The 26390-nt window shown below is 60.0% G+C and overlaps 12 protein-coding genes across 12 annotated transcripts; 7 read left to right on the top strand and 5 right to left on the bottom strand.

Annotated features, from left to right (window-relative positions):
- Positions 1-1009: 1009 nt before the first annotated feature.
- Positions 1010-1818, bottom strand: TRAVEDRAFT_59958 (uncharacterized protein; the record flags this gene model as incomplete). Its single annotated transcript, XM_008043221.1, has 1 exon — positions 1010-1818. A coding segment is annotated over one exon (335 nt), but the record flags the coding sequence as incomplete, so codon positions are not given.
- Positions 1819-1890: 72 nt separating this feature from the next.
- TRAVEDRAFT_30464 (Pre protein translocase Sec Sec61-beta subunit) lies at positions 1891-2623 on the bottom strand. Its single transcript, XM_008042764.1, has 4 exons — positions 2589-2623; positions 2449-2522; positions 2275-2391; positions 1891-2206 (listed from the first exon to the last, which is right to left on the bottom strand). The coding sequence occupies exons 1-4, from the start codon at positions 2589-2591 to the stop codon at positions 2110-2112; spliced, it is 291 nt and encodes a 96-aa protein (XP_008040955.1). The 5' UTR covers positions 2592-2623; the 3' UTR covers positions 1891-2109.
- Positions 2624-2835: 212 nt separating this feature from the next.
- Positions 2836-3839, top strand: TRAVEDRAFT_73532 (VAMP/synaptobrevin-like protein; the record flags this gene model as incomplete). The annotated part of the gene is made up of 5 exons (XM_008043220.1): positions 2836-2844; positions 2899-2971; positions 3022-3154; positions 3211-3595; positions 3652-3839. The coding sequence occupies 5 exons, from the start codon at positions 2836-2838 to the stop codon at positions 3718-3720; spliced, it is 669 nt and encodes a 222-aa protein (XP_008041411.1). The 3' UTR covers positions 3721-3839.
- A 308-nt stretch (positions 3840-4147) lies between these two features.
- Positions 4148-4681, top strand: TRAVEDRAFT_129815 (uncharacterized protein; the record flags this gene model as incomplete). Its single annotated transcript, XM_008043219.1, has 2 exons — positions 4148-4260; positions 4321-4681. 2 exons carry the CDS (start codon positions 4148-4150, stop codon positions 4679-4681), a joined length of 474 nt encoding a protein of 157 aa, XP_008041410.1.
- Positions 4682-5647: 966 nt separating this feature from the next.
- On the top strand, positions 5648-7738 carry TRAVEDRAFT_30463 (uncharacterized protein). Its single transcript, XM_008042763.1, has one exon. The coding sequence runs from the start codon at positions 5730-5732 to the stop codon at positions 7362-7364; it is 1635 nt and encodes a 544-aa protein (XP_008040954.1). The 5' UTR covers positions 5648-5729; the 3' UTR covers positions 7365-7738.
- Positions 7739-8170: 432 nt separating this feature from the next.
- TRAVEDRAFT_30462 (dolichyl-phosphate beta-D-mannosyltransferase) lies at positions 8171-9451 on the top strand. The gene is made up of 3 exons (XM_008042762.1): positions 8171-8584; positions 8677-8886; positions 8944-9451. Exons 1-3 carry the CDS (start codon positions 8273-8275, stop codon positions 9253-9255), a joined length of 834 nt encoding a protein of 277 aa, XP_008040953.1. The 5' UTR covers positions 8171-8272; the 3' UTR covers positions 9256-9451.
- Positions 9452-10769: 1318 nt separating this feature from the next.
- On the top strand, positions 10770-11470 carry TRAVEDRAFT_30461 (uncharacterized protein). Its single transcript, XM_008042761.1, has 2 exons — positions 10770-11334; positions 11386-11470. Exon 1 carries the CDS (start codon positions 10875-10877, stop codon positions 11139-11141), a length of 267 nt encoding a protein of 88 aa, XP_008040952.1. The 5' UTR covers positions 10770-10874; the 3' UTR covers positions 11142-11334; positions 11386-11470.
- A 1553-nt stretch (positions 11471-13023) lies between these two features.
- Positions 13024-15383, top strand: TRAVEDRAFT_59954 (uncharacterized protein; the record flags this gene model as incomplete). The annotated part of the gene is made up of 4 exons (XM_008043218.1): positions 13024-13422; positions 13465-13626; positions 13908-14042; positions 14238-15383. The coding sequence occupies 4 exons, from the start codon at positions 13024-13026 to the stop codon at positions 14796-14798; spliced, it is 1257 nt and encodes a 418-aa protein (XP_008041409.1). The 3' UTR covers positions 14799-15383.
- A 599-nt stretch (positions 15384-15982) lies between these two features.
- On the bottom strand, positions 15983-17782 carry TRAVEDRAFT_30460 (putative isomerase YbhE). The gene is made up of 5 exons (XM_008042760.1): positions 17765-17782; positions 17219-17670; positions 17007-17157; positions 16762-16908; positions 15983-16694 (listed from the first exon to the last, which is right to left on the bottom strand). Exons 2-5 carry the CDS (start codon positions 17374-17376, stop codon positions 16083-16085), a joined length of 1068 nt encoding a protein of 355 aa, XP_008040951.1. The 5' UTR covers positions 17377-17670; positions 17765-17782; the 3' UTR covers positions 15983-16082.
- A 328-nt stretch (positions 17783-18110) lies between these two features.
- On the bottom strand, positions 18111-19593 carry TRAVEDRAFT_66045 (putative isomerase YbhE). The gene is made up of 5 exons (XM_008043217.1): positions 19312-19593; positions 19106-19256; positions 18889-19038; positions 18728-18839; positions 18111-18670 (listed from the first exon to the last, which is right to left on the bottom strand). Exons 1-5 carry the CDS (start codon positions 19467-19469, stop codon positions 18192-18194), a joined length of 1050 nt encoding a protein of 349 aa, XP_008041408.1. The 5' UTR covers positions 19470-19593; the 3' UTR covers positions 18111-18191.
- Positions 19594-20175: 582 nt separating this feature from the next.
- TRAVEDRAFT_30458 (uncharacterized protein) lies at positions 20176-21125 on the bottom strand. Its single transcript, XM_008042759.1, has 4 exons — positions 20943-21125; positions 20804-20881; positions 20451-20747; positions 20176-20395 (listed from the first exon to the last, which is right to left on the bottom strand). Exons 1-4 carry the CDS (start codon positions 20943-20945, stop codon positions 20318-20320), a joined length of 456 nt encoding a protein of 151 aa, XP_008040950.1. The 5' UTR covers positions 20946-21125; the 3' UTR covers positions 20176-20317.
- A 981-nt stretch (positions 21126-22106) lies between these two features.
- On the top strand, positions 22107-24865 carry TRAVEDRAFT_38910 (uncharacterized protein; the record flags this gene model as incomplete). Its single annotated transcript, XM_008042833.1, has 5 exons — positions 22107-22466; positions 22661-22873; positions 22928-23672; positions 23725-23969; positions 24023-24865. 5 exons carry the CDS (start codon positions 22107-22109, stop codon positions 24863-24865), a joined length of 2406 nt encoding a protein of 801 aa, XP_008041024.1.
- Between the last annotated feature and the right edge of the window lie 1525 nt (positions 24866-26390).

The following is a 26390-nucleotide window of genomic DNA, read 5'->3' as shown; positions in this document are numbered from 1 at the left end:
CATCGCTCCAAGTGGCCTGTCGTCCACCCGCACGCCGTCGCCGGTGTCCAGCACATCGCACTCTTACTCCGCGTCCACTCTCGAGAGGGAATACGCGCTCCGGCACCAGCTCCTTGAGCCCCGTCCTGAGCCACGCATCTCTTCGGCGAGTGCCGCAGCGCTCGAGCACCAGCAGCGCACGCGTGCCTCGTCCACCGCGTCCACCACCGCAGCGCCTGCGCCCTCGTCTCTTACTCACGCGACTGCGACGCGTGACCGGGACCCTGCACCTCCCATGCACGCCATCTACGCCCCGGCGCCCCCGCCAGCGTCCCCTGCGAGACCGGTGCAGGCCCGGCGCCAGTCGACGGACACGGCGTCCATCTCCAAGGGCAAGGCCTCCGCGATGGGCCTTACGCCTGCCGGATCCTACCCCTCGGGCCTTACGCGCAGCATGCGCGCGATGCAGGAAGCCCCCCGCGTCTCATAGTCCTCGTTTCCGTTCCGCCCCTGGTCAGTCTCCTCTCGCACTCCATAGCAGCAGCCGTGGAGGGGTGGGACGCGTGTGCGCACCCGCGAGACACGCGCATGCGCGTGTGTTCGCGGACGTGCGCGGCGGCGTCCTGTCCTCGCGGCATCCGTCCCCTGCATCGTCATAAGTTATCCGATTCCTAGGTACGACCCGTTCGCTCTCCCGTCCCTGGTCATCGCCCGCACACAGGCGGCGTCGCCGGCCTCGGCGCAGCCTCTCCCCCGTCCCTGGTTCCCGCAATATAACGCATCTACACGCACGCAGCCGCGACGGGCCCGCATGGCGGGCCCCGCGGGGTTAATGTATACTATCTATACGCATATGCCACCCCACCCCCCTTACCCAGCCCCAGCCCCCCTTCTCGTCGCCTCCGTCGCATTCGCACTCGCATTCCCCGCAGCGCTTCCAGACGCTGTGGGGCGTTCATGTCCTCGTCTTCGGTCTTCGCCCGGCCTCGGACTTCCCGCCGCACCCCCTCTCCGTGTCCGCGTCCTTAATAGGCACCTCACCTCCTGTACTAGTACAGCGTTCGTGCATGCAGAACTTTGCATCTGACTCCCGTGATGCCAGGCCGCAGGAGCAGCACCTCTCGCTTTTACCCCGCATTCCAACGTTGATGCGCTCACGCACACGGCTAGAGTGCACTCTCCGGCAGCAGGACGGGTGCAGAGGAACCACCCTTAAGCGGCCCTGAAGATCGTTTATTGAACCTTGAAAGCTTCCCGGGACCAGCGCCGCGGTCCGAAGGCGATGGCGAGGGAGGGATCGCGCACGCACGGCGCCGCTTTCGCCCATGCACCGCGAGGTGGGCCAACTCGTCACCTTCCAGACGAGCGCTGTTTGACGCGTCTGCAACAGTTCTAGTAATGCGAGGTGGGAGGTGGACGATAGAAGTCGTCGGGCATGAGCGGCTTCTCTCGGATGCCGTTGTTCACTGAGTGCACCTGCGACGGGGCTGCGAGGTATCAGACTTCATACCGGAATTCCACAGCGCCGGATCGAAGAAGACGTGGTTAACGGCGCGGAGGTGTACGCCAGTGGGAAACAGTTTTCGCTGGCGGCGCATGGCAGAACATGAGGATTTAATGGATGGTATAGGACCCGAGAGGTATTCCATGGACGTAGCGCGAGATGTGACCCCCAACGCGTGTCGCTGGAGAACGCGGATGTCCGGAAGACACAGGCGGGAAGTCCGTTTGTTGTGACGGTGAGATGTTTTGGGCTGAGCGATTGCGTTGAGCAAGGACGTGGCAGGCAGGCCAGTTTCCGGAATTCTAGCGACGGTTCCACGTCGACCTGCAATACATCATAGCGCCGGAGGCATTTCTGCTCATTTCGCAGGCGGGCCAGGTCCGAGAGACTACTGCGCATCGAACGTGCAGGGTTTAAAACAGCGAGTGAATAAGATAAGTAGTATGCGAAGCCCCGAAGAGCACCAGTTTTGATACAACGGACACGTCGTACCGGTGTTCCCCTCGCGATATATGCCGGTCAATACAGCCGGGGGCGAGGCCGTCCCTCCAGTCCGTGAGCCCTCATGATGCCAGCTCGACACCAAGCCCAAAAAGTATGCTAGCTGCGCAGCCCGAATCCGCCGCTCACTTGGTGAACGCGCGGATGATCTTCGCGGAGATGTGGAGGAAGAAGATGGAGGCAATGAAGGAGAGGGAGAGGACAAGGACGATGAAGGGGTCACTGCAAGGATGAAAGGGGGTGTTGAGTCATTGCTGAAGACATGACGAACGGACGTAGGCAACACTCACACTCGGAGCCCTGGTGAGTCGTCCGTGTAGAGCTTCAGCATGGTGTTTGACGAGCCGCCAGCCCCCGCCGCGCGTGATGAATTGGGCTTCGAGACCTGCGAACCAGTCGCTCGCCGACTAAGAGAGTTACATTGGATGAGCAAAGCGAGTGCACTGGATGGGCGTGTTGCATACCGAATCTGTGTCCCCGGAGGCTTTGCAACACCAGTGGGGCGGCCATTGTTGGAACGGGAGGACTCAGAGTCAGACTGCACGGAGTGTCAGCGTTCAGTAGTCCAAGTTGCGAAGGTTATGTTATTGTTCAAGCGACATACCATGGTGGCGGAAGGATGGAAGATGGACGTGTGCTGGCAAGTCCAGCTGCGAGACGCAAGAGCACATCTCTCTCCCAGCGCCACGTGGATTGTTGCGTGACGGACACGTTAGGGAACGCCCATGTGACGTGCGTTATTATCACGTTGCGCTTGTACGTGACGGTGACGCACTTGGTAACGGCAATGGGCGCTAGATGGGCTGCTACTACGCCTGTCCTGCAGTCTGCTCCCATTTCTACCTCACACCATGTCTTTGGTCAGTGCACTATTGCTCAAAGAAGTCCCGGAAGCTGACGTGAGCTGCGCATAGATTCACGCACTCGTGGCCAAAGGGGATACCATCTTGGCCGAGCACCAGGCCGGTTCGCGGGATTTCTCGCAAGGTGAGTTACATGGATATGTAGAGCTAGCGTTCACTCACACAACGATACAGCCACACAGACCATCCTATCAAAGATACCTCCTAACAACAGCAAGCTCACCTATGTTTGGGAGCAGTACCTCTTCCACTATATCTCCGAGGGCGGGTTCACCTACCTGGTAATGGCGGATGATGCTGCGGGGAGGTGAGTGCCTAGTCTCTCGACGTCAAGTCAGTATCTGAACTCGCGTCCTTTCGCAGACGCATGCCCTTCACTTTCCTCACCGAGATACAGCAGAAGTTTACCTCACAGCCGGGTGCTTCGTCCTCCACATCCGACCCTCCTGCCTATTCCCAGCAAGGGACATTCGGCCCAGTGATTGCTCAGCTCATGACACAATACAACACGAACCCGCCGACGGACGAGCTGACTCGCGCACAGGCCGAACTAGCGCAGGTGAAGGACATCATGGTGCAGAACGTAGAGCAGATCCTTTCGAGAGGCGAGCGGATCGAACTCCTGGTCGATAAGACCGATAGCATGGCGAGCCAGGCGACCGCCTTCCGGCGAGGCGCCAGGACTGTGCGACGGAGCATGTGGTGGAAGAATACGCGCATTCTCGCGCTCAGTGTCGTCGTGGCGCTGGTAAGTACGTCAGTTCATATGCAGGCTTCTTCGCTGATCGTCCACCCGAACGTCAGGTGCTTCTCTGGGTCATCATGGCTCAGTTCTGCGGCGCAGGCCTCAACCACTGCAGCTCGAAGTCGTGAAGCGCAGCATCTGCCTTCTGCTATATATCCCCACAGCCGTGTATGCTAGTCCCTCGTTTAGTTCCCCATCCCGCTCCATGTATCATAGTCCCTGGATATGTCATCTGCGTAGACTTCCCAAGACTCTCCCTATCCTCGTCGCAAATACACAGGCTAGTCAGCCAATTATGGCAGACGTAATTCGTACCTGGATATCTGGACGGCCCTGGGCGAGGCTTGTGAATTCTGGCGCTTTTTCGGGCTTTCTCTCGGGGGCAGGGCTGGGGGGCAGTACCTTCCGGATTTAGCGGGCGGGGTTGTTGTGATGGCGCTTGACTCTTACCACCACGACCGACTTTCTCAGCCTTCCCACTCGCCGTCTCTCGAGCTTTCTGCGAGTCTGTGCTTGCGACGTCGACGCCGACGGTAGCGTGGGTCGTAGGACGCGATGCTGCTCGTCCACCCGTCGTCGCAGTGCGACGTCTGCCTAGACCCCTACACTTGGAACACAGCCGCGAAGTCGCCACATGCTATACAGTGTGGCCATGTCTTCTGTCTCGAGTACGCATATACGGATACAGCGTTGTGGTACGTGCGGTGCTGACAGTGCGGTATATCTAGCTGCCTGCGGTCGGTGCACCCGACCAACTGCCCCCTCTGCCGCAAAGGCTTCAATCCGGAGCGCATCAAAAAGCTACACGTCGACAAGGTCAACGGAGACGGGTCTGGACCTGCTGGAGCCAAGCTGGAGGAATACGAGTTCTTCAGGCGGATCGCCGTGCTCTTCGACCACCGTTCGGAGCCGGAGGAGATTAACGCGCTCGTGGAAGAAGTTAATGCGTGGGTCGCGCGATCGACCCGTCTATCCGATGCGTCTGGTTCCGAGGTCACGGTGAGTTTGATCGTCTGTGCACGGTACAGCTGGTACAGCTGTAGGCCTTTTTTCAATCGCGCCACGCTTGAGGCCTGGCTTGACGCGTAGGGCTGAACAAATAGCTCTCAGGTAATATATGTGGCGGCTCGGGCGTAAACAAGACCCCCAGCGCGAGTGTCCTGTGAAACGTCCTGTTGATCCTGTACCAGCTGTGTCTCGGTTTTTCTGCGTGTTGCATGGTGCTCACGCTTGTTACACCGCAATTCTGCAGGAGCATCCCTTACGTACTGCGGTGACCGCTTTGCACCAGTACCGGGCGCTTTACATCGAGAAGGAGGAAACGAGAAAACAGCTGTCGAAACTGCGCGAGGTCCACCAACGGCAAGCCACGCTCAAGGACAGCGATATCCACAAAGCCATGCTCGTCGAACGACAGATGCTGCAGGAGAGAGGGAAGGCGGAGGAGGCGTTCCGCGCCCTCCAAGACGAAAACGCCCGCTTGCAGGCGGAGCTAAGGCGATACACCCACTCATCTAATCCCCTGCCCCGACCGCCTGAGATCAATCCTCGAATTACGAGTATAACCCGCCAGCTCGCCACCTTGCCACCAGGGCAACAAGGCGCCGTCACAGCACCCCCACAGGGCTTCGTTCCCACCGGTGCCGTGGTCCCCGCAGAAGACCCCCAGGTGCCGCCGACGACCGCTGCAGATACCTCACAAGTGGTTCCTCCCGCCCCCGACTCCGGCGCTCCCTCACAATATAGGATCACGAGCACAGGCGAAATGCTTCGGCAGGAGAACAGGCGGCGATCACACTTCATCGTCCCCGGCGCCCCTCACGAAGCCAGGGTAGTCCCGGAGCCCTTCGAAATGCACGACACGCCCCGTGCGTCTGCTCAAGTTCCGTTCGGGATGAGGACGACAGGGCTTAGCATATACGCGGGGCATGACTGGAATGAGAATTGGCCCGATCCGCGGGCCCGCCCTGGCGAACCCATCATGCACGCAGGAGCCAAACCAACATACGCCAGGTTCTTGCCCGACTACGAGGCCCCCCCGCCCCCTGCGACCGCCCACCAGTATGCGCCTCCCCCGCACGGCGCGCAGCCTTCCGCGTCGAGGCATAGGCGTCCTATTCCCGCGCCCGCGCCCGAAATGGTCACAGCAGGCGTGCCGTACCCGACCCGCTCCGCTCGTATCCGTGTGGTAGCACCAGACGACCCCATCGTGGGTCATCAACCACTCGAGTGGCGCCCAGGCCACGAAGACCATACGGGCCAAGTCGAGGTGTACGACCCGCAGATCGGCATTCACTGGTTGCCTGAACCTCAATGTAGGCACCTAGCCGTCCGTGCGCGCGGTACACAGAGCGACGCCCGGTACGCGATCGCAAAGGAGCCATCCCAGCTGGACGACGGCGACGTGTCCCCTGGTCCTAACCCCTTGCAGCTCACTGGCGTTCCGGAGGGCGTTCTCGCAGGTTCGAGCGGCAGCGCTATCCAACGTGTGGACGAGGATGCGCTGTTCTCAACGGCGAGGGAAGGGTCTGCATTCTTCCAAAATCAGCAGATCGCTTCTGTCCGCGCTGTTACCTTCGCCGCAGACGAACCTGGTCCTTCGACAGCAGGAGACACGTCCCTTTCTGCTTTGCATGGGTTCGCCGGCGGCTCGTCGCAGGGTGGCGCTCTGTTCAGCCTAGGGGCCCCGCAAGAACCGGGACAGTCCGGTACTGCTCGGCCGCTGGTTCGAACGCAAGTACCTGCAGAGACCCTACCTCAGCCGTCGCCTGCCTCCTCTTGGGGAGGCACCTATCAGCCGAGCCGCAGGTCCAGTCTCTCACTCCACGTCAACAACCTTCCACCTCCCAGCGACTCCCAAGATACTACGTCGGATTCAGTGGAAGAAGGGTCGATCGAGTTCTTTGGCCAATCCATGACGGTGGACATCGCGGACAACGCCTCGGGATCCTTCCGCTCCGGGGAGGCAAGGCCCTCCGGCCTGCTGTTGAACACATCGAGGGAGGGCAGTTCCCGGCAGGTCGTGACAGGTCTCCACGACCTGGAGGCTATCAATCGCTCGTTGAGTGAGATCGCCGAGCCCGCCCAGAGCGACACCCGCAGCACTCGTTCGTCTCCCTCTGCACCTGCGTCCTCCCGTCAACCACGACAGGCGCCGGCATCTGGACACGACTCTCGCGAACATGTCGGCCTCAGGACAGGCATCGCGTTGTATAGTTCCCGGCCCACAACTCAATACCCCGCTGCTGGCCCTTCTACTGAGCCTCTCTCAGCGCCTCCCGCACCGTCGACCCATGTCCGGTCACTAAGCCGAACTTCAACACGGTCCCGCGCCGAAAGCACAGTCAGTCACAGCACTAGCGGCAGTGGTGGGAGTGGCGGCAGTGGTGGCGCCAGCTCGCAACGCCCTTCAGGCCAACGACATCGCCGCAGCTCGACTGCGTCCAGCGTGCACTTCCACGACCAGTTAGACGTTCCCCCCGCCTTCCGGCCTGCAGAGCCGCAGGATACCCATGCCTACACCTCTCAGGGCCCGTACGCGGATGCCCCGCGCGGCAGCCAGGACTCCATTCCGCGTTCTCTCGGCTCCATCGGCGAGTTCGGTACCGGCGGCGGCCTCCTGCTCTCGTTTGAAGCCCCGAGTACGTCCTCCGCGGTGGACAGGCACGGCGACGCTGCCGCTGGCATACACGCCCCGCGCCCAGTGGCCAGCAGCCGTTCGTCGACGCGGAGCCTGTTCAGCGGTGCGTGGAACGCGAGGAACGGCCGGTGATATACCGGTATTCACATCTCAAAATTCGTGGTATGTACCTCTATCGTCCCCCTAGACTATTCCTTTCTCTCTCGGCCTTCTTTCTGTATCTGTTACTATACCTTTCGGATTTCCCAGTGCCTCGTCTATCTCCCCCTGTCCCGCTGTTTACTCTTCATATATCCTCGTCTGTTGCTCTAGAAGACTGTTGTAGGATGTTGCGGCCGCTCCCAGTTACTTACGCTCTGTTATCAATCCGTGCTGTTGTTGTCTCTACGTACGCCTCACTCGCCGCCGCTCTAATGTCTGCCCGAATACGCTATCCTCACGTCCCCGTTCACGCATACCTACGCTTGCCATATCCTACTGTGCGTTCATACCATATCCAATTATCATCCTCCGACTGCCGAATTGCTTTTGTAATCCTTTTGTGCACTGGTCTGTGATTCTGTGCAGCATCTTCAAGCATATCGGTGCCAGCGTCGAGTCTGCTTTAAGTGCTGAAGCAAGTGCCGGAGCGCTAGCCTCGCATGTCGATCACTTCGCAAGATTTGCCCTGTAGTACCTACATGACTTTCCTATCGGTTCTGATTTGTTCGCCGACGATTCAAACTAGTCAACGCATTATATTGAGCTGCTTTTTGAGTGTTTGAGACTGCAGTCCACCGGGTGGCGGGCCGCGGTGCTGCGTCTAAGTACGGCGGTGACGGTGATGGCGTGAGCCAATTGAGTTCGAGAGACGTGTCTGTACAGCTTGCTGTAACCTTTGCCACATCACCTCGCTTCTTCTCCCAACTCTCTGTCCTCGTTCGCATTCTCTGCGCTTTGTCGTTCTCTTAATCTCTTGTACTCTTGCGTATCTCGCCAAACTCGGTTTGCTCGCGAAACGCTGTTTCAAACACCGTACATAACATAACGCAGACACAGCCATGTCTTCCATCCGCTACTCGGTCATCGTTCCCGCCTTCCGGGAGAATGGCAACATCCGCGCCCTGGTCACCCGCATCTTCGGCGCGCTAGCGCAGGTAAACTCCCCCGTGAACCCGGCGGAGGTTGAGGTGATCATTGTGGACGACAACTCGCGCGACGGCTCCGTCGAGACTGTCGAAGGCCTCCGCCGCGAGGGCTACAACGTCCGCATCATCGTCCGCACAACAGAGCGCGGCCTCAGCAGCGCGGTCGTGCGCGGCTTCCGGGAGGCGCAGGGCGACAGCATGCTCTGCATGGACGCGGACCTGCAAGTGAGTACATCCGTTCTGTACGCGTCTGCCGTTTGCACCACGGCGCGCGAAACTGCTTTGGGAAGGGCACCGGACTAAACTGCGTCACCTAGCACCCTCCCGAATACGTGCCCGCCATGCTTGCATCCATGTCGCCCACAAAACAATTCGCGCTCGGTACGCGGTACGCCGCAGGCGTCGAGATCGACGAGGGCTGGCCGCTTTACCGTCGCGTCATCTCCTCCGGCGCGCGCATGCTTGCGCTCCCGCTCACCTCCGCCAGCGACCCCATGTCCGGATTTTTCGGCATTCGCAAAGAGACGGTACGTCACTTTTCTCTCCTACACTTCTCCTTCTAACACGCCCCGCATCGCTCCCAGTTCCTGAAGGCGCGTAACCTGAACTCGGACGGGTTCAAGATCGCGCTCGACCTGCTTGTGAAGTGCGCCATCCCTGGCGATGCGATCGCGGAGGTGCCGTTCTCGTTCGGCGTCCGCGCGGAGGGCGAGTCGAAACTCACCGGCAAGGTCATGATCCGCTACCTCGAGCAGCTCGCGGAGCTGTACTGGTACAGCTTCAGCTCGCTCATCATCTTCGCCGCGATCCTGCTCTTCGTCGTATTCGTGCTCCTGGCGCGGTCAGTGCTCAGCTCGTATGGTGGCCTCGACGGGAAGGCGCAGAGCAAGTACTGAGGCGCGGTCTCTGGATCGGCATCCGGCATCCGCAGGCATGGAGATGATTCGTCGGAGGTGTTGTGGAGCTGAGCGGACGGGTCTGTACAAGTATGCGTAATGTTATTGTCTCGCTTCTCCTGTGCCGGACACTGTTTATACCTTTATAGGACCAAAGATGCCTAGGAAATACCGCACGCGACGCAACCACTTCTCCCACATGTTTCGTCTGGCAACCGTGTGATCAAGAAGAGATGGGCTACACTTTACGCGTATGCATGAGACAAGGGTGGATGAGGCCCATCCATGTTGGTTCTTGTGCAGAGCGAATGGTAGGTCATAGCCCGGCATTTCACGTGGAACGAACAACATGCAGCAAACGCGAAGTGGGGGAGGAAAGCTAGTTTACCTCGGGTTACATCATGGTCACATTAAGGTGACTTACTGCCCGACCCTACTTGGCATCGGTGGTCGGATGCGTATGTGCATCGACGGGCAGCCTGAGGGTTGCAGAGTGTTCTCACAGTGCGTTCAGGTGAGCCGTCTGACCGCCCATCCGATAAACTCGTAACTGCTAGTCAAAGTTGCTCACATAGACGGATCTTGTCTAGACCATACCATCAAATGCCGCCGATGCCATACTCGCACAAGTTGTGTGTCAATCCTCCAGGCGTCTCAACGGCCAGCCTGGTCTCGAAGTCTACCATATGGAGCGCTATGTAATCAGTACGTGTCCCGCTGCCCAACATACCCACAAGTGCTCCCCAGTGCTGACTAGAGCACAGTACCCTAAATCCTCAACTCTGCTTGGCAGTCTGCGGACTCTTCCTTGACAGACGTCGCTAGGGCCGGGGAGCGTGCACGCGCATTTTTCTACGGCCAGCTCGCCCTCCGCCCCCCTTCGCCCTTCCTCGCGGTCCATTTTACGGCCACGGCATGTCGGATAGGCCGCAGCTCGGTTGCGCCCCGTGCGGAGCAAATTATGACCCTGCTCCCCTTCCCAAGCTCCCCCTTCTGCCGCAGCGGCGCGGCCGCATGTCTGGACGCAGAGCAGTCGAGTCCCCCCAAGAACGGCCGTGGCGCTGCTCCTCCGTCGGCCTTCCCGAGGCGGATCGTCCCAAAACCATAAAATTCATGATATCGCGAAGCACGCCCTGGGCTGTTCCCGCCCGCACATGGGAAGAGCGACGGCTGCTCGCTTGAACCGCGCGAAGAAGCCCCGCGAGGTCGCCGCGTCGGACACCCAATTTTTATGACATTGATGCGGCCCGTGCCCACGGGCGCGGGGCGGCTTGTCCCCCCGAGGACTGTGGTTTGTTCCAGATGCGAGGTGAGTGCGGGGTAACGATGCGCTATGTGGTATGTGGTCGGAGGTGCTCACCACACTCGACAGCGACGGACGGCGTCCGCCACATATGCTGCCCGACGCGGTCGGTGTGGTTCGCCGGCGGCACATACGTGGTTTATCCACCGCGCCGGCACGTCAGGGATCTACGACACCCCCACCCTCGTCGCGAGCCCTCCAAACAGTTTTTGCGGCGCGAGACGCGAAACGTCCGAGCACGGCGACGGACGTGAAGAATCGTCAGAGAGCCACGTTCTGCGTCTTCCCGCCGCACTGTCTCCCCGGGCCTCGCGTCATGGTGCGAACCCGGGCTCCACGAGGACTCTCCGAAGCACCCCTGCTCATTTTCCCCTCCATTCTCCGAGGCATTCTGCGGCAGGGGGAAGCGCGAAGCTCGCCCGCTCTCGTACACCATCAGGGCGCGTGGCCGCGAAATTTGCGCGTCGACCGAGTCAGAACTCAGAACCACCGCGCGATCGGAGCCCCCTGCTTATCCTCCGCGCAGGGCGCGGAAAAGGCCACGAAGAACGAGAAGAGCAGGCGCACGCGACTTCCCGATTAACCTTCGCGCGTCGCGGACAGGGAGGGGGTGTAGAGCGCAAGTTGAAGCAGACCACCATCCGGGACGCCCCCGCGACCCGGAACGGCGTGTGTACGACATAACTCTCGTTGCCGCGGCCGGGAGAAGGATGGTCCCCGACGACCACAGACGCACACAGCGGAGGTAGCCCTGCAGATGCCAGGTCAACGTGTCCGTGCGCCCTGTTCATTCATTCAATTCGGTGTCCATGTCAGAACGTACACAGGGGTTCTGCCGCCCGCGGCGAATCAGAATCGACGAACGTCGTCGAACCTGGGGGTGATATCGTCGCGCAGATGGAATGCCGCACGCCCGCAGAATCGCCGGCTGGGAGCCCACGCGAAGAGCCCGGCGCGGCGGCTGCACCATGCACGCGGCGTTTGGCGGTCGACGATCTGAGGGGGAACAGAGCGTATCTGGACGCGGCAAGCAGCGGTGGGCGTCCCGTGTCATATCTGCATGTCGTACGTTAACGTTGGCGTTCAAACTGCAGTTCACGGCAGCGGTGGTCGACGTCAATGGCGGAATCATCAGATTCGGACGCGCGAAGCTCGACCGCTGCCGCTGCGCAGCGCCGAGCATGCAGATGCGCGCAGCAGGAGGTGGGAGTGGGCCGGAAGGAGCGTGCAGGGACGCGTCCGAGCACCCCGTGTGGCTGAGACGGCGGCTGCGGGGACACTGCACAGCGGGTTGCGGCGACAGGGGACGCGCAAGGGCCCGGGAAGGGCGAGATGGGGCACCCGGGGCGATGCGGTGCGGGACGGCGGCGGAGGAGGCTCAGGAATGCAGGCACGTCGCACTCGCAAGCGCAATGCTAACGTTGATTTGTGTGACGGGGGGTCTAGTTCGGACGGTGATGCGCACACAGGCGCGGGGGAACCTGACGACGGGCGCAGGGTCGGCCGGAACGGGCAGTCCGTGCGCTCGATTGGGCGAGAGGGGCGTCGGCGGAGGAGGCCGGCGAACAAGCGCAGGCCGGGATGGGCGGCGGCTGTACAGGGAAAGGGGCGGGCGGTGCGGCTGTCAGATACGGTGCAGGAATGGGCGTTGGCGGGGGCCCAGGCTGATTGCGGACGTGGTTGCGAGGGCAGCGACATCAGGGGGACAACGGCGGGCAGCTGAATAGAAAGAGAGGCGAGTGTATTGACGATTGGGTGCGAGGAAGATTTGTCGAAGGGGCTTGTTCGGAGAGGACGGGCGCGTCTCGTAAGCACTCCCGCTATAGACTTCCCGCCGGCAACCACGATCCCCCCTCGGCGGATCGGCATCTGTCCTGGACCCCAACTGCCCGATGCGGGGAGAGGCATCTCGACCACCGAGCGCCGCTTGTGCCTGATTAGGCAGGCCATAATGAACGCGCGTCGGCAGAATCCCTTGCTTTCTGTTCTGTCCGCCTCGACACGCACGGGCGACGTCGGCTGCCCGCCTCAGCGAATCACTCTCCACGATGTCCCGGCCATCCCGCCTCCATTCCCAGCGCAGTGCGCGCATGCACCCACCCACCCACTGCCTTCCCCCCGCCGACGCACGAGACAATAGTGGTGTTGTATCGTCGCACTACTGACACAAATGGCTGTACCGCACGCTCCCATCCAGCTTCGCACCGTTTGTCTTGGGCGGGCACAGCATGGCTCCTACGCACTCCCCGAGCAGCCCTTGTCCCAGCAGCCAGCTCGCTCGCCCGCCTCGCGTACCGTGTATAAAGCGCGTATCCCGCGCCTCGGGCCAGCCCTGCTCTCATCGGTTAAACACTCGCGCGCCTACTCACTCCGCTAGCGAACCCTACTTCTCCTTATATCTCCCCACTCTCCGCCGTCCCCTCTCGCATCTTTCGTCACCGCCCCCGCCCGCCTCACCCCCCGCCATGCCCCTCACGCTCGCCCACGTCCCCGAGGAGATCCTCGAGCGCATCCTCGCGCTCATCCTCGTGCAGTCCCCCGAGTCGTCTCCCCGCCCCTCCTGGCACCCGTACACGAACCCCAACAACGCGGCTGGCCACGCGAACATCATCTCCCCCCTGCTCGTCTGTCGCGCATGGCTGCGCATCGCGACCCCCATACACTACCGGCACCCCGTCCTCCGCACGCCGCGCCACGCAGAGCTGCTCCTCCGCGCGCTCCGTCACACGCCCGATCTCGCGCTCTGCGTGCGGAGCCTGCACCTCCACGCGACTTCTCCCGCGCTGCGCGACATAGTCCCGCGCTGTGCGTACCTCCACACTCTTGACATCACAGTCGACAATGCCGACGCCCAGCCTGGCGCCGTGCACTCGGGTGGTGCGACTGCCCCGGGCACCTCGGCGCAGAGCGGTCGTGACCGCAATGTGGTCGACTTCTGCGAAGGGTTCATGCAGACGCGGTCGTCCATCCGCCACTTGATCATCCGCAAGAACGCGTACTTGACGCAGCCGAACGCGACGTACGTGTTCGAGCAGCTCGCGAAGGCGATCGTGCGCTGGCACAAGCTGGTGAGTAACATCCGCATTTGTTGGCCTCTGGTGCGATGCGTCTGTGGCGTCGGGCGCGCGTGCGCTGGTGGATCATGTCGACACCGAGGAGTATCTATCGGGTGGCTTTGACAGCATGCGGTGTCCCCGGGCGCGCGCGAGCAAGACGCGCCAGCTGGTGCCGTCATGTTCTGCCCTTCGATCAAGCAAACCTAGTGTCTTGATATCCAACCTTGCACCTGTTCCGGCGGCGACATGTGGACTGGACCCTTTTGCTGACGCCCGCTCCCTCTGATTCGCAGGAGACCGTGAACGTCGCGTTCCGCCTCAGCCCGTCGCCCGCCGCGACCGCGCTCACACAGGCGCTCGCGGCGGCCCCGCGCCTGCACACGCTGCACACGCAGCTGCCCGCGGTGTGGAACACGACCCTACTCGATGTGCGTCTACGTTCCTCTATCTCTCTCTATCTCTCGCCCGCTGTCATCTCCCCGGAATCTGTTGCGTTCCGCTCCGTCTTCTCCGTGCTTCGACGGCTTCTCGCCCCTTCGATCACGTCCCCTCGCCCCACCCGCCTTCTCTTCCATTCCCCCCGCCTGTCACGTTGAAACCCGACACTGACTCTCTCCCTCCAGATCGCGCAGAACCCGTCGCTCGTCCGGATCGTGCTCTTTCCCGCTCCCGAGCACGCCGGCGCCCACCTCTTCCTCGCAGAGGCCAAGCGCCACCCTCGCCTCGTCGACCTCATCCGCGCCGGCACTGCGCCAGCTGCGCCCCATCCCGCTGGCCGCGCCGCCCCGCACATCTCGTTCTCGCTCGCGGGCAACGCGCGTGCGCGTGCGGCGAGCTCCGTCGTCCCGCCCGGGTCGACGCCGATGCCCGTGCCGACGTGGGGGTACGAGCGCGAGGTCCCTGCGCCGGTGTGCCCGCCCAGCTCGTCGCGGGGCCCTGCGGCGTACCCGCCATCTGCGTACGCGTACCCGCAGGCTCCCGTTGCTGCTGCACCGCAGTACGTGTACCCGCAAGCACCTGTGGTCGCGCCTCCGTACCCGTACGGCCAGCCGCCGAGCGCGTACCAGCATGGACACCATCACGCCGGCTACGCACCGCGGGTCGCTGTCCCCAATGTCCCTGAGCTCGTCCACGGCCAGGCACAGCGGAGGGCGGCGGGCAGCCGGAGGATGACCGCATCATGAGCTGTGCTGCGCCTATTTACAAAAGCGGAAGAGACAGAGGAAGAGAAGAAGAGAGAAGACAATATCGGACTTGCAGACGAAATTCTTGTGTTACAAACGCGACCTTGGGCCCCCGGTGACGATGCTTTCTTGTTCTGCGCCCCTCACAGCTGACGATATACGGACCTTTTACGTGCCTTACTTACGATTGTACATATGTATAATAACACCATAATACCCCGCTTCCTTTTCTCTCGTCCCGCGTTCTTTCCTTGAGTTCTTTCCTTCCCAGCACCGCGTGCGCCTCCCCCGCGTCATACCCACCGCATGGGTGCGGGTGGTTGCTATCCCGACGGGGGACGCGTTGCCAGTGCGACGCCGTTCTTCCTGGTTCCAGCTTCCATGTGCGCGGTGCGCCAGCCACTCATTCAGTATTCAGTCCCATCATCCCATTCAGCCCGTCTTCGCTCCTTGTTCTGTTCTCGCCGCTTTCGTTTCGCACCCGCTCGTTCTTCTCGTCTTCGCGCATCCCTAAAAGGGACATTCCTTTGACATAGACTGTAGATGACCACACGAACAGAAAAAAAGCCGCCGCGCAAGGCAGCGCCCCGTCGTATACCCACTATACCCTGTGCAGACCCACTGTACATGGCACGCTCCATACCCCATACCCCCACACTCGTTGCAATGCACTCGTTCGCTCTCGGCACTTCGCCACATCCCGTTTGCACGAAGCAGGTCCTTGGCACGCGCTGTGGTGCTTCGACCGGTGACAATCGAGTGATACTTCAAACTCTCAATAGAGCAGGTCGTATCCTCGCACGATGCAATCGGTGAGTGTATTGCTTCCGCGCGAGATCGCGCTCGTATTTTACGGCGGGCGGAGCCGGGACTTACAGCTGTCTGCCAGGACGTAACCATCGGCCCAAGCGGTCTTCATGGTTTAAGTTTGGCGACGTTTACGGGCCGTGTCCACAACGCCAATTTGTTTGGCTTAGCCCTGACGCCACCATTCACCAAGTAAGCGGCGGTGGGTGGGTGTGGTGGCACTGGTTGTGGAGGTGCCACGGACGGGCAAGGACTCGGACCGGAGGGCGGCCGTGCTATGCAAACGGGGCGCCACAGACGTATCTGTTCCGTCGTTTCAGCACAGAAAAATGTTTCGCCACAGAACTAGTAGCGTGCATTCCGAACACTAAAAGCTCCCGGTCAGCATGTGGTCGATTGCGCGCGTGCAAGTTCCGCGACGTAGGCACGGAAAGCCGCCAGTACTAGTAGTGTACATTGCGTATGCACATGATGTACCTAGTCTAGCCAGACGAAGCTCGAGCGCGTCGGGACGTCCGTGTTCGTCGCGACGATCTCGAGGTCCGCGCCGCCCTGCGTGCGCTTCAGCACGACGACGCCCGCGCTCCCCGCCACCCCGCTCGCCACCAGAAACGCGTTCTCGTCGCCCCCGCTCAGCTCCATCCCGCGGATCTGGTCGAGCCCCGTGAACACATGCTTCACGAACGCCAGCTGCGGCTCGACCGCATAGATCGCGATCGCGTCCCCGCGCGGGTCCTGCACGCCCACGTTCCGGTTCGACACGTATATGAACGGCTGCGTGAAGTTCGACCCCGCGGCAGGCGAGGCCTCGGCGAGCAGGATCTCGCCCGCGGCCATGCTCGCGCCCGCCGGGAGCCCGGGCGGGACGACGGAGAAGTTCGCGACGAGCGGGGCGGGCCCGGGCGAGGCGGGGGTGGGCGGGATCGCCTGCTGCGTGAGCGTGGACGAGAGCTCGTGCACAGTGTACAGCTGGGAGTCGCGCACGACGATGTGCCGCGGGCCGCTGCCCTGCGGCTGGTCGATCTGGCCCTGTATCTTGAACGCGCCTGGGGGGCCCGTTGGGGCGAGGCGCCAGATGGTGTCTGCGCCCTGGGGGGGAGGAAAGGACGTGGTGAGTGGCGGGGGCGTGGGCGCGGGCGCGGGACGGCCGACGTACCAGGTCAGGGACGAACACCTCTGAGCCGACTTCGAGGGCCATGTGCGGGTGCGAGACGGGTGCGTTGAACGAGATCAGCGGCGCGCCTTCGGTGAACTCGAGCGGGTCCGCCTCAGTGGGGATGATCAGGCCGTTGCCCGAGCCAAACTGCATAAGGAAAGGAATGGTGAGCGCGGTGCCGTGGAATTGACGTTGGTACTAGCAGCTGCCACTGCCAGGGCGAGCTCGGATGCGAGGCGACGTACGTTCATGACAGCGACCTCGCCAGTAGACAGCGGGACGGCAAACGCGGGGCCGTTCCCGCCTGAGCTTGTTTGTCCGATGGCGGCGGTGAGGGAGCCGTCCTGCTTGACAAAGAACGACTGCAGTGCGCCCTCTGTGTTCTCGTTCGTCGCACTTTATCGCAGAACACCATATGAGGAACGACTCCAGGGGTCATGCGCATTAGAGAACTCACTACAGGATGCTCTTGTTTGTCGGGTGCAGGTCGATCCATGATGGGTTCTGACCCGTGGGCGACTGGCTCAGGAGCGAGAGGGTGTTCGCGTCCGAATTGAACAGGTAGGTCGCAATAAACGTTGAGTATCCGCCCGCGAGAATCGTGAAGTTAACCATGGTGGCTGCCGAGTGTCGTTAATGAAAAAAGGAGAGATGCGTCGGGTCCGAGATGCTCGTCAAGAGTATGCAGCAGAGATATTAGCGGTGGCGTGTGGTATGCTAGTCGTCAGGCTCAGGACACCAGGTCGTGAGTCGTGTACGGGTCGTGTAAGAGAGCTGGAGGGAAAGCCGGGGGCGTTCATCGAAGGCGCAGAGGAGGTGCGCCTATATATCACCACAGCCTATTGTGCATCGTGATCAAGGCGCGACAATAGCCTTTTGCGGGCGGCGTTGCGACACGGGCGGGTTTCTCTGCAAAGTTCATCAACGATTTGCGCGTTGCGGCATAAGCATCATGTTTGCATGGGCACCATCAAGGGTGGGGCCGTGTAATGTCAACACTTACCACAGCTCTCAAGAAAAGTACCCTTGAATAGGCGGATGGGTGGTTCTGCCGGCTTGTAGGATCATGCTTGGATGGCCTTGTGGGATCAATTAAGCTGCATAGCGAGACCATTCAAGACATCTACATGTGTCCATGTATTGAGCTTGCGGCCACCAACATATGCAGAGTGATGGTGACGGTACGCGATCAAGAGGCTCAGCAACATTAGCGCCCTTGACTTAGGAGTCGAATATGTATCGAGGGCTCGATCATTCGAATTACGTGAAATACACAGTGCACCTTGAGGAGAGCAAACCTTGCGACGTTGATTGACAAGCGAGGCTAGCGAGGCTCAAGCACTAGTGTACTCAACGCTAACATCGGTACCCATGGAAGTCTTTCCTCAAGCCAGGTATATTATTATGTGCATCGAGTCGTTCTAAGCTCCCTAGTTGAGCCAGACGAAGCTCGTCCTCGTCGGCAGCTCGAGGTTCCTCGTCAGCAGCGTCATGTTCTTCCCCCCTTGCGTGCGCTTGAGCATGATGACTCCCGCCTCCCCAGCCACCCCGCCCGCGATCAGGAACTCGTTCTCGGGACCGCCCAGCTGCATGCCGCGAATCTGGTCGAGCCCAGTGTACACGAAGCCGACGAGCGACAGCTTGGGCTCGATGCGGAAGATCGCGATCGCGTCGCCGCGCGGGTCCTGCACGCCCGTGTTCCGGTTCGAGACGTAGAGGAACGGCTCCGGGAAGTGCAGAGACGGCTCGGCGAGGAGGATCTCGCCCGCGGCCATCGCGGCGCCCTGCGGGAGGCCGGGGGGCAAGATGGAGAAGTTCGCGATGAGCGGCGTGGTGCCGTTTGGCGCGGGCGGGATCAGCTGCTGCGTGAGCGTGCTTGAGAGCTCGTGCAACGCAAAGAGCGTGTTGCCTGTATGGAAAGACGAAATTCAGCCTCGCCACTTTACTGTGTGAGGGAGTTGCGCACCCCGGGTAGCGATGTGCCGCGGGCCGCTGCCCTTGGGCTGGTCAATTTGGCCCTGGATCTTGAAGTTACCGGGGGCGCCGTTCTGGACGAGACGCCAGATTTTGTCCGCGCCCTGCAACCTGTGAGCACAAGGGAAATGTCTGCGCGACGGAATGATTTACCAAGTCCGGCACGAACACCTCGGAGCCGTGCTCCAGCGCCATGTGCGGGTGGGAAACCGGCGCGTTGAAAGTGATCAGCGGGTGGTCGGACGTAAATTCCAGGGCGTTGCCCTTCTCCGTGGGTACGACGAACCCGTTCCCAGAGTTGTACTGCGTGATTGCGAAAGCAACGTTCCGTCAGACCATTAAGAAAGAACAGGGCAAAGGACTCTCTTACGTTCATGATGGCCACCTGCCCAGTCGACAGAGGGGTGGTGAATGCAGGGCTATCACCTCCCGAGCTGATGGAGTCTATCGGGCTCGAGAGGAGGCCGTCCTTTCCGATGAGGAACGACTGCAGGCCGCCGGACGGGTTCTCATTCACAGCACTGTGGCGCGGAGTTAAGTACCGTAAACCGCGTTGAATGTGGATTCTGAACTCACTAAAGAATGCTCTTGTTCGTCGGGTGGTGCGCGATCCACGAGGGGTTCGCACCCGTCGGCGACTGGTTCAGCAGCGAGAGCGCGTTCGTGTCCGAGTTGAACAGGTAGGACGCGACGAAGGTCGTGTAGCCTCCGGCGAGGATGGTGAAGTTGACCATGGCAGGGCGGTGATCCGACGAGCACTTACGGGGGGAGCTGCTGGTGGAATGCAGCCCGCCCCCGCTGATGCTGCGCCCTTAAATATGGCCGCCGGCTGCATGGACGAGGAAGCACGATCACGCGTCCCGGCGGGGCGGTCGTCCGCGAGATTCATACGGCGTCGCACCATCCCCTGGCCGACTGGCGGTCCTGGTGATGCGATAATGGTCCACCCGAGGCTGGTCCGTGCACGGTGCAGTAAGGAAGAAGCGTTCTTAACGGCAGAGGGGTCCCCGGCCAAGGTGGTCTACGTCACATGGCCGACTCACGGCCCCAGTCGCGGGGCGGTATGACCTCGGCGGAACACGTATGGCACTGTATCTGATGTGGGGGCTATTTTATCCGCGTCGAGGACGTGGACGGCTGAACAGTGTGGTTAACAGGAAGAAGCACCCGAGACACCTCCGGTGTGTTCATTGCGAGACGGCAAAGCTGCATTTAGCTTCAAGAAACCGACATCAACCTACGCCCCTGCCGCCGAGGATTTTACCACATTAGATGTCGCCGCTCCACGTTCCTGAGGCCTGGGGTGTCGTCATCGCTAAGGACTGAGTGAAAGGTCGCACTCACCTTGTAAATATAGTCACTGACCACACCTCCGCTACTGGTCTCACAGTTTGCGTAGCTTCGCGGGAGACCGATCAGTAGGCTGTGATGTTTGCTCGTGTTTTACAGTGGTATTTCGATCCAACGGCATGCCGTAGCATAATGTCATCGTGGTGGAGGCATGCTAGACCCATACATTTTGCGCGAGGAGGAAGACGAAAGCATGTATCATAACGAAGGAAGAGGACCGAAGCGAGTACACTTAACGGCCGCCCTTGCCACCCTTCATCTGCTGCTTCGATACCCGGGGTGCGGTGGTGGTGGGGCCACGAGTAGCGGGCTATAGGGACGCATGTTAACGAAATGTAGCCAAATGCCTTAGTGCCCTGACGCACCTTCTTCTCCTTCTTGTCCTCCTTCGCCTTCTTCTCGGACTTGGCCTTCTGGATGGCCGCGGTCCTTGCCTGGGCACGGATGGCAGCGGTCTGGTTCCTCCGCGCAGCGATAGCAGCGAGGTCGGCACCGACGATACCACGCTGGTGCTTCACGGTGCGGCGGGAGCGCTTCTTGGCGACCTCCTCAGTGATACCCTTCTTGTGCATGCGACGGTAGACCTGCGTCCAGGCGATCTTGCGGGGGTTCTTGCGCTGGAGGAAGAGCGACTCATTCTTGGAGGTGGCGAAGCGGAAGATCTACGCGGAAACAGTGTAAGGGGAGGGACACCGTGGCGCGACTTGTGCAAGCGGACCTTGTTGTCTCCCCGCACGAAGAGCCGGCCCTTGCTGGGGTAGATACGGTAGCCGGAGAAGGAGTCGATCTCGGTCTTCTATACTCATTGCGCCGCTGTTTAGCACTGGAGAGTCTAAGAGGAGAAATGAAGGACGTACCATCTAGCGAGTAAAGAGGGGAACGGGAAGGGATGGTGTCAGTAAAACCGTTGGCCAAAGTTTGGAGGGCCAGCCTGTCCTCCATCCGCTATCTCAATCTCCCATCCAGCCTCCTAGGTCGACCATAGACCCGTTTTACGCGTATCGACGTGCGCAGATTCATCCGTACGGCGTGATGGGGCGATTCTGCAGCCCTCCAGAGTCCAGACGAAGATACTCACCTTGAATTTGCGGCGGCGGGGAGTATGTCGTTGCCGCTGTGTACGCTTCCCTTCGCGGATCTGGGCGCATGCCACAATACAAGCAGATGTAAATACGGCCACGTGGGCGAATAGTTTGGCGCGCCCACACCGGTTGAGCGCTTACCATCTCTTGCTCCCTCCCCTCCTCGTTCAGTGTATGCCAGCTGGGGGATCCACGTCGTTATATCTAGGATCCACTGCACGTGTCTATGGAACATGGCTGCATTCTCCCCTGATACTTGGCCGCTATGTCCGAGCCTCTGAAGAGCCGGAGACTTGCCGACGCCGTTACGTCTAGTGCAAGAGGCCGGCCGGGATATCTACTACTTGCTTATCCCTTTGAACTCGTGCGAGGAACGTCTGGTTTTGGTGCTTGTCTGCTTGGAATTTGCCATCCTGCTTGCTCACGAGAACGCCTGTGCGCACTTTATGTCTTGTAGCTGCCTTCAAGTTATCGCGGCCACGAACACCCAACAAACCGTCGATACCCTCCATATCGCCTCACAGATGTCTAGGATGATGTGCCGGCCATTCATCATCTATTCGTTAGGGTGTATAGTCATGTTTACCTCGGCCTCCATGCCTGTGGACTGGGTCCTGAACTTCGAGACCAATCGCGCCGCATGTGCATCGGGCGTCCATAAATATATGTCGTCAACTTTTCATGAAATCTCCACGACATGCTTTAGCATTTTCACCTGCTCCTTGAGCTTGCCTTGAGCATACGTGCATCTGTACACTCCGACAGTCAGACAAAGACAATGAGATGCATTGCAATGGGCGGGGAACAAGCGGGGCATATTCGGAGGCATTTAGACTCCGACATCGCGTCTAAACGCCATCATGTGACCAGACGCGGTTCGCGACACTAGCCACAAGTTCAACGTTGACTTCTACCCTCACGACACCGCCGGATGCCACCATGTCCACCACGATAACCTCCTTGCTTAACTCGCTACACACACATCTGCAGTCACAGACACAACTGCTACCGACTCTACATGCTCAGCTCGGCTTACCTCCCACCGCGCTGCACGACGAACTCTCGACGCTGCAACAACAACTTACCCAATGCATCGAGAGCCAGATTGATCTTCGGCGGAAACAAGTCGACCAATGGATGGAGAAGTGCTCGATTATAGAAGACGAGTGCTTGAGATATGGCAGGGCTCTCGGAGCGCACCTCAAGTCGTCTGGACCGAGTGTCGGGGAGATCAGGAAGGAGCAGGTCTTGCCACGCCGCTTTGAAATGATTTCAGAGTTCCAGGAGAAACTACGCCAGGTGAGCTATATTATAGCTGAATTCACTGCACTACGGACGTTACGCGGAGGTACAAGCCATCGGTGAGAGGGTAGTGGCAAGGAGCTACGACACGGCCGCATATAGTCATGCCATGCATACATGGCTAAACGACCCATCCTTGATTTCATTAATCCTACGGCGTAAACTGTCAAGTTACTAATTTCAGCTGGCAGCAATATCATACGAAACTGGAGCAGTTATCAAACTTGACCAGCCGAATTTCAGCACTCTCAAATACGCTGGGTCCCGACTTCTTCCCAGCAGATATCTTGGATAGCACGCCCGCAGCCGGCGAAGATGAGTACGACTCGGGCGCCCGTCGAGATGTTACCCCCGAGCGTTTTTCCCGGTTGGAGAAGGAACTTGTAAGAGGGAAGGGCGAAGTAGTAAGTGCAGCATCGGCAATCGCTACGGAATGTTTGCTAACGGTGCTGCTGTAGGCAAAGCGACTTCAACAACTCTCCTCTAACTTCGTACAAATTGACTGGTTGCATACCGAACTCGGTATAACACCACCTTCACTCGAGGACCTCCCGTCCGCTTCAACTTCCACCCTGGGACTTCCCTCTTTGCCTCGCTCAAGCTCGTCTTGTAGTAATAGAATGACCAACTCCGACCCCTTCCTATCCACCTCCATGTCTATCCCTATGTCCACGCCAACTCCCGCCCACCGACAGAAACCTATCACTCCCCTTCTGTTCTTCACCGAGGAACCACAGCAACCTCGAGCGACCGAAGCAGACCACCAACGCGTCTTCGCGAAATTCGTTGCGCGTATGGAAGAGTTATCGGACGAGGATCTCCCAGACTCGAACGTCACGGTCGGTCTGGAGGGCGTTGAGCCCACCCCCGCGCTGATGGCTTGGGCCGAAGCGACTCGCGCGGACCTGGAGGACATCAAGAGGCGGCGCGAAGCCCATATCCAGGCCATGTACGACCAGCTTGAAGCGCTGTGGCGCCGACTGGGCGTCGCAGATGCTGACATGGACGCGTTCGTGGAAGCCCAACGCGGGACGACGGACGAGACTATCAAGTCGTACGAGGAGGAATTGGAGCGTATGCTCGAACTCAAGCGCGAACGCATGGGCACCTTCATCGAGAACGCCCGCGCGGAGATCATCAAGCTCTGGGATGAACTCATGGTTGGAGATGAAGAGCGAGCTGACTTCGCGCCCTTCGCAGACGGTGAGCTCTGCCGTTGAGCATGCGCGCAAAATTTCTGACTTTAGCCTAACAGACGAACATACGGAGGAGTTGCTGATCATTCACGAGGAGGAGATCAGGCGGCTCAAGGAAGACCGCCGGATGAAGGGACCACTTCTACACAGCATCAGAAAGTACTTCGACATCCTTGAGGATGAGAAAGAGCTTGCGGCTGCCGCGGGCGACCAGAGTCGGCTGCTCGGGAGAGGTCCGCGAGATCCTGGGAGACTCCTCCGCGAAGAGAAGATGCGCAAACGCGTCACGAAGGAGAAACCTCGCGTAAGTGCTATTGCGCCACATTCTCGCCGGTCTAATATTGACGACGGCAATAGTTGGAACAAGACTTGCTTGTGTCGATTCCGTCCTGGGAAGCCGAAGCGGGTCGCGCATTCCTGGTGCACGGCGTGAGCATGCTCCAGCTGCTCATGGAGACTATGCCCGCTATGGACAAGGAGAACGGGGTCAAGCGCGTCACGAAGGGACGCGCCGGCTCCGTCCCAGCGCGCGCAACGACTCCCGCCAACGGACACTATCTCACAGCCCCAGCATCTGGACATGGCGGGCCTGTCAAGACAGGTGTTGTTACTCCGGCGGTGCGCCCATCATCAAGCCTTTCGAACTCGCAATCCGTCCCGAACAAACGTCCGCGTCTTGGAGAGGCGACAGCGACCCACAACAACGCGCCTCCTGCGCGCGGACCTCTAAGCAGCAGTAGAGGCGCGCACAATAGGGCCGTTTCCCCCACCAAGATCCCTCTGCCCGGCAAGACACCTGTCGGCGCGTCCTCACTTCCCCGTCCCGTTCCCATCGCTATGCCCGTACCCAAGGTCGGCACACAACACCATGCTCTCGGTCACGGACGAGTGCCATCGGCGCAACAACTATCATCAACCCACGCCTTCCCCTCACATCAACCCGGGGCCCGCGCTGCGTCGTCGTATATGTCTTCCACCTCGTCGATGTCATCGTCATACGGGCGGGGCTATGGGAGCGGGTCGAGCGCGGCGGTCGCTGCTGCCGCAGTGGCGAAGAAGGCTTCCCGCGCAAGGCGAGAGAGCTTCAAGCCGAGAGCGAGTGTCGATGAGGACTGGGCGGCTGGTATAGGTCTTGGAGACGGTGGGCGTCGGTGGGCTGGTCTCGCCGACGGCGCGGTGAAGGAGGAAGACGAGTATTGATCGAGCGTCGACCTGGTGTGCTATCACTGGCGTTAGGCCTGATGTCACCTCTTATTTCCCTCTTCGCTCTCGCTCGCCGCACCTCTCCTTGACTTATGCGAACATATCTAACCTGAAGACGTATGCTGCTGTATGGTGTCCCCGTTCGATCGCGCTTTCTATTACTTATTCGTTACGAACGTTATGCCTTTTCACGATCTACATTTCTTTGCGCTGTGTACCATTACCGTTATGATAGTTGTCAATTGATGTATGGACTCATAGCCCTTGTAAACAACTGTAAGTATCATGCGAGGAAGGTGCCAACCTGCTCTTGCGACAAGCGCGCGTTGTGGCTGACGAAGTCACGTCCTACCGAACGTTGTGACAGCTTTGCTTCTCTCCACCATCGTCGGCCGCGGACTCAATCGAGCAAAATCTCCACGAAATACTCAAGCTCTTTATCGGGCGCGCTCAGCGGCAGTCTGCACCATTCAACGCAGGCTGTTTGTGTGTAGGGATTGAGCTTGACTGTCGGTGCCCCATACTTGATTTTGAAACTATAATGATCACGTCTGACCTACCTATCGCTGGGCCTGAGCGTACGCCGACGATGGTCGTTCCGCCCCTGGCATTGGCGACTAATGCCGCCCGACAGCATAGGCTGCCGCTTCTTTCTCCGAAACTAGTGAACGCCATGATGTCTGCCCATGCGACAGTGTCGCAGGCATACAGCAGGGGTGAGCAAACGCCAAATCTCATCTTCTGCTGTACTTTCAAGGCTGACTATACTCGACCCCCCGGTAGGGTGGTCAGATCAATAACACGGGCGAAGTCGCACACTGCGCCGTCCCGGGAAGGCCGTTGGGGCTTGCAGACGCACCCGAACTTGTTCGGGACGGGTCCGTATGGGACCCGAACACGAACATAAACCAACCACCATGATCGGCGGCGGGCTGACCCGTGTCAGCCTCTTCAGCCACCGGGCCTATAACTTGGGGCTGCGCCCCGCTGGACCTCCTCATTCCCAACCACCATCTCCTCCCCCGCCCGCCCCTCTCAGGACCACTGCGACTCGTCTTCATGTATGATCTCTTGTGCTTCGTGCCCTCTTCTGCTTCATGCTCTTGCTGGGTCCTGGTACTAGCTCGCTCTCGGTGTCTTCGTTGGGTTACGGGATGATCTCTTGGATGTCTTCCGCTGGGTCCTGGGTACGTTTCACTGGTCTCTCTCGGGTACGTCTTCTTGGGTATCTTCAGCTATGGCTCTCTGCGGTGCAACTTTGGTGTGTGTTTGGTCTACGTGCTTCCCTTTCTCCATCTCGTTCTTCTCCCTTGACCGGTCTTGTTGTCTCTGTGTTCGCTTTCATTTTTCTCTCTGCGTTTCCTCTCTCTGGGTCCGTTTGCATTCAGAGTCTATTTCCCTGGTGAGCTGTCCCGCCACACATCGATCTCCCTGCCGTCGCTGATCGCCATGTTTTCCCTAGCTTCATGTTTGTGTTTCCATCTCCCCCCTTCCCCTCCCCTCCCCTCCCCTCCCCTCCCCT

The sequence above is a fragment of the Trametes versicolor genome (assembly GCF_000271585.1).
Source record: "Trametes versicolor FP-101664 SS1 unplaced genomic scaffold TRAVEscaffold_9, whole genome shotgun sequence".
NCBI classification, from domain to species: domain Eukaryota; kingdom Fungi; phylum Basidiomycota; class Agaricomycetes; order Polyporales; family Polyporaceae; genus Trametes; species Trametes versicolor.
The sequence above is the reverse complement of the archived record's forward strand: the minus strand, read 5'-3'. Positions and strand labels throughout refer to the sequence as shown.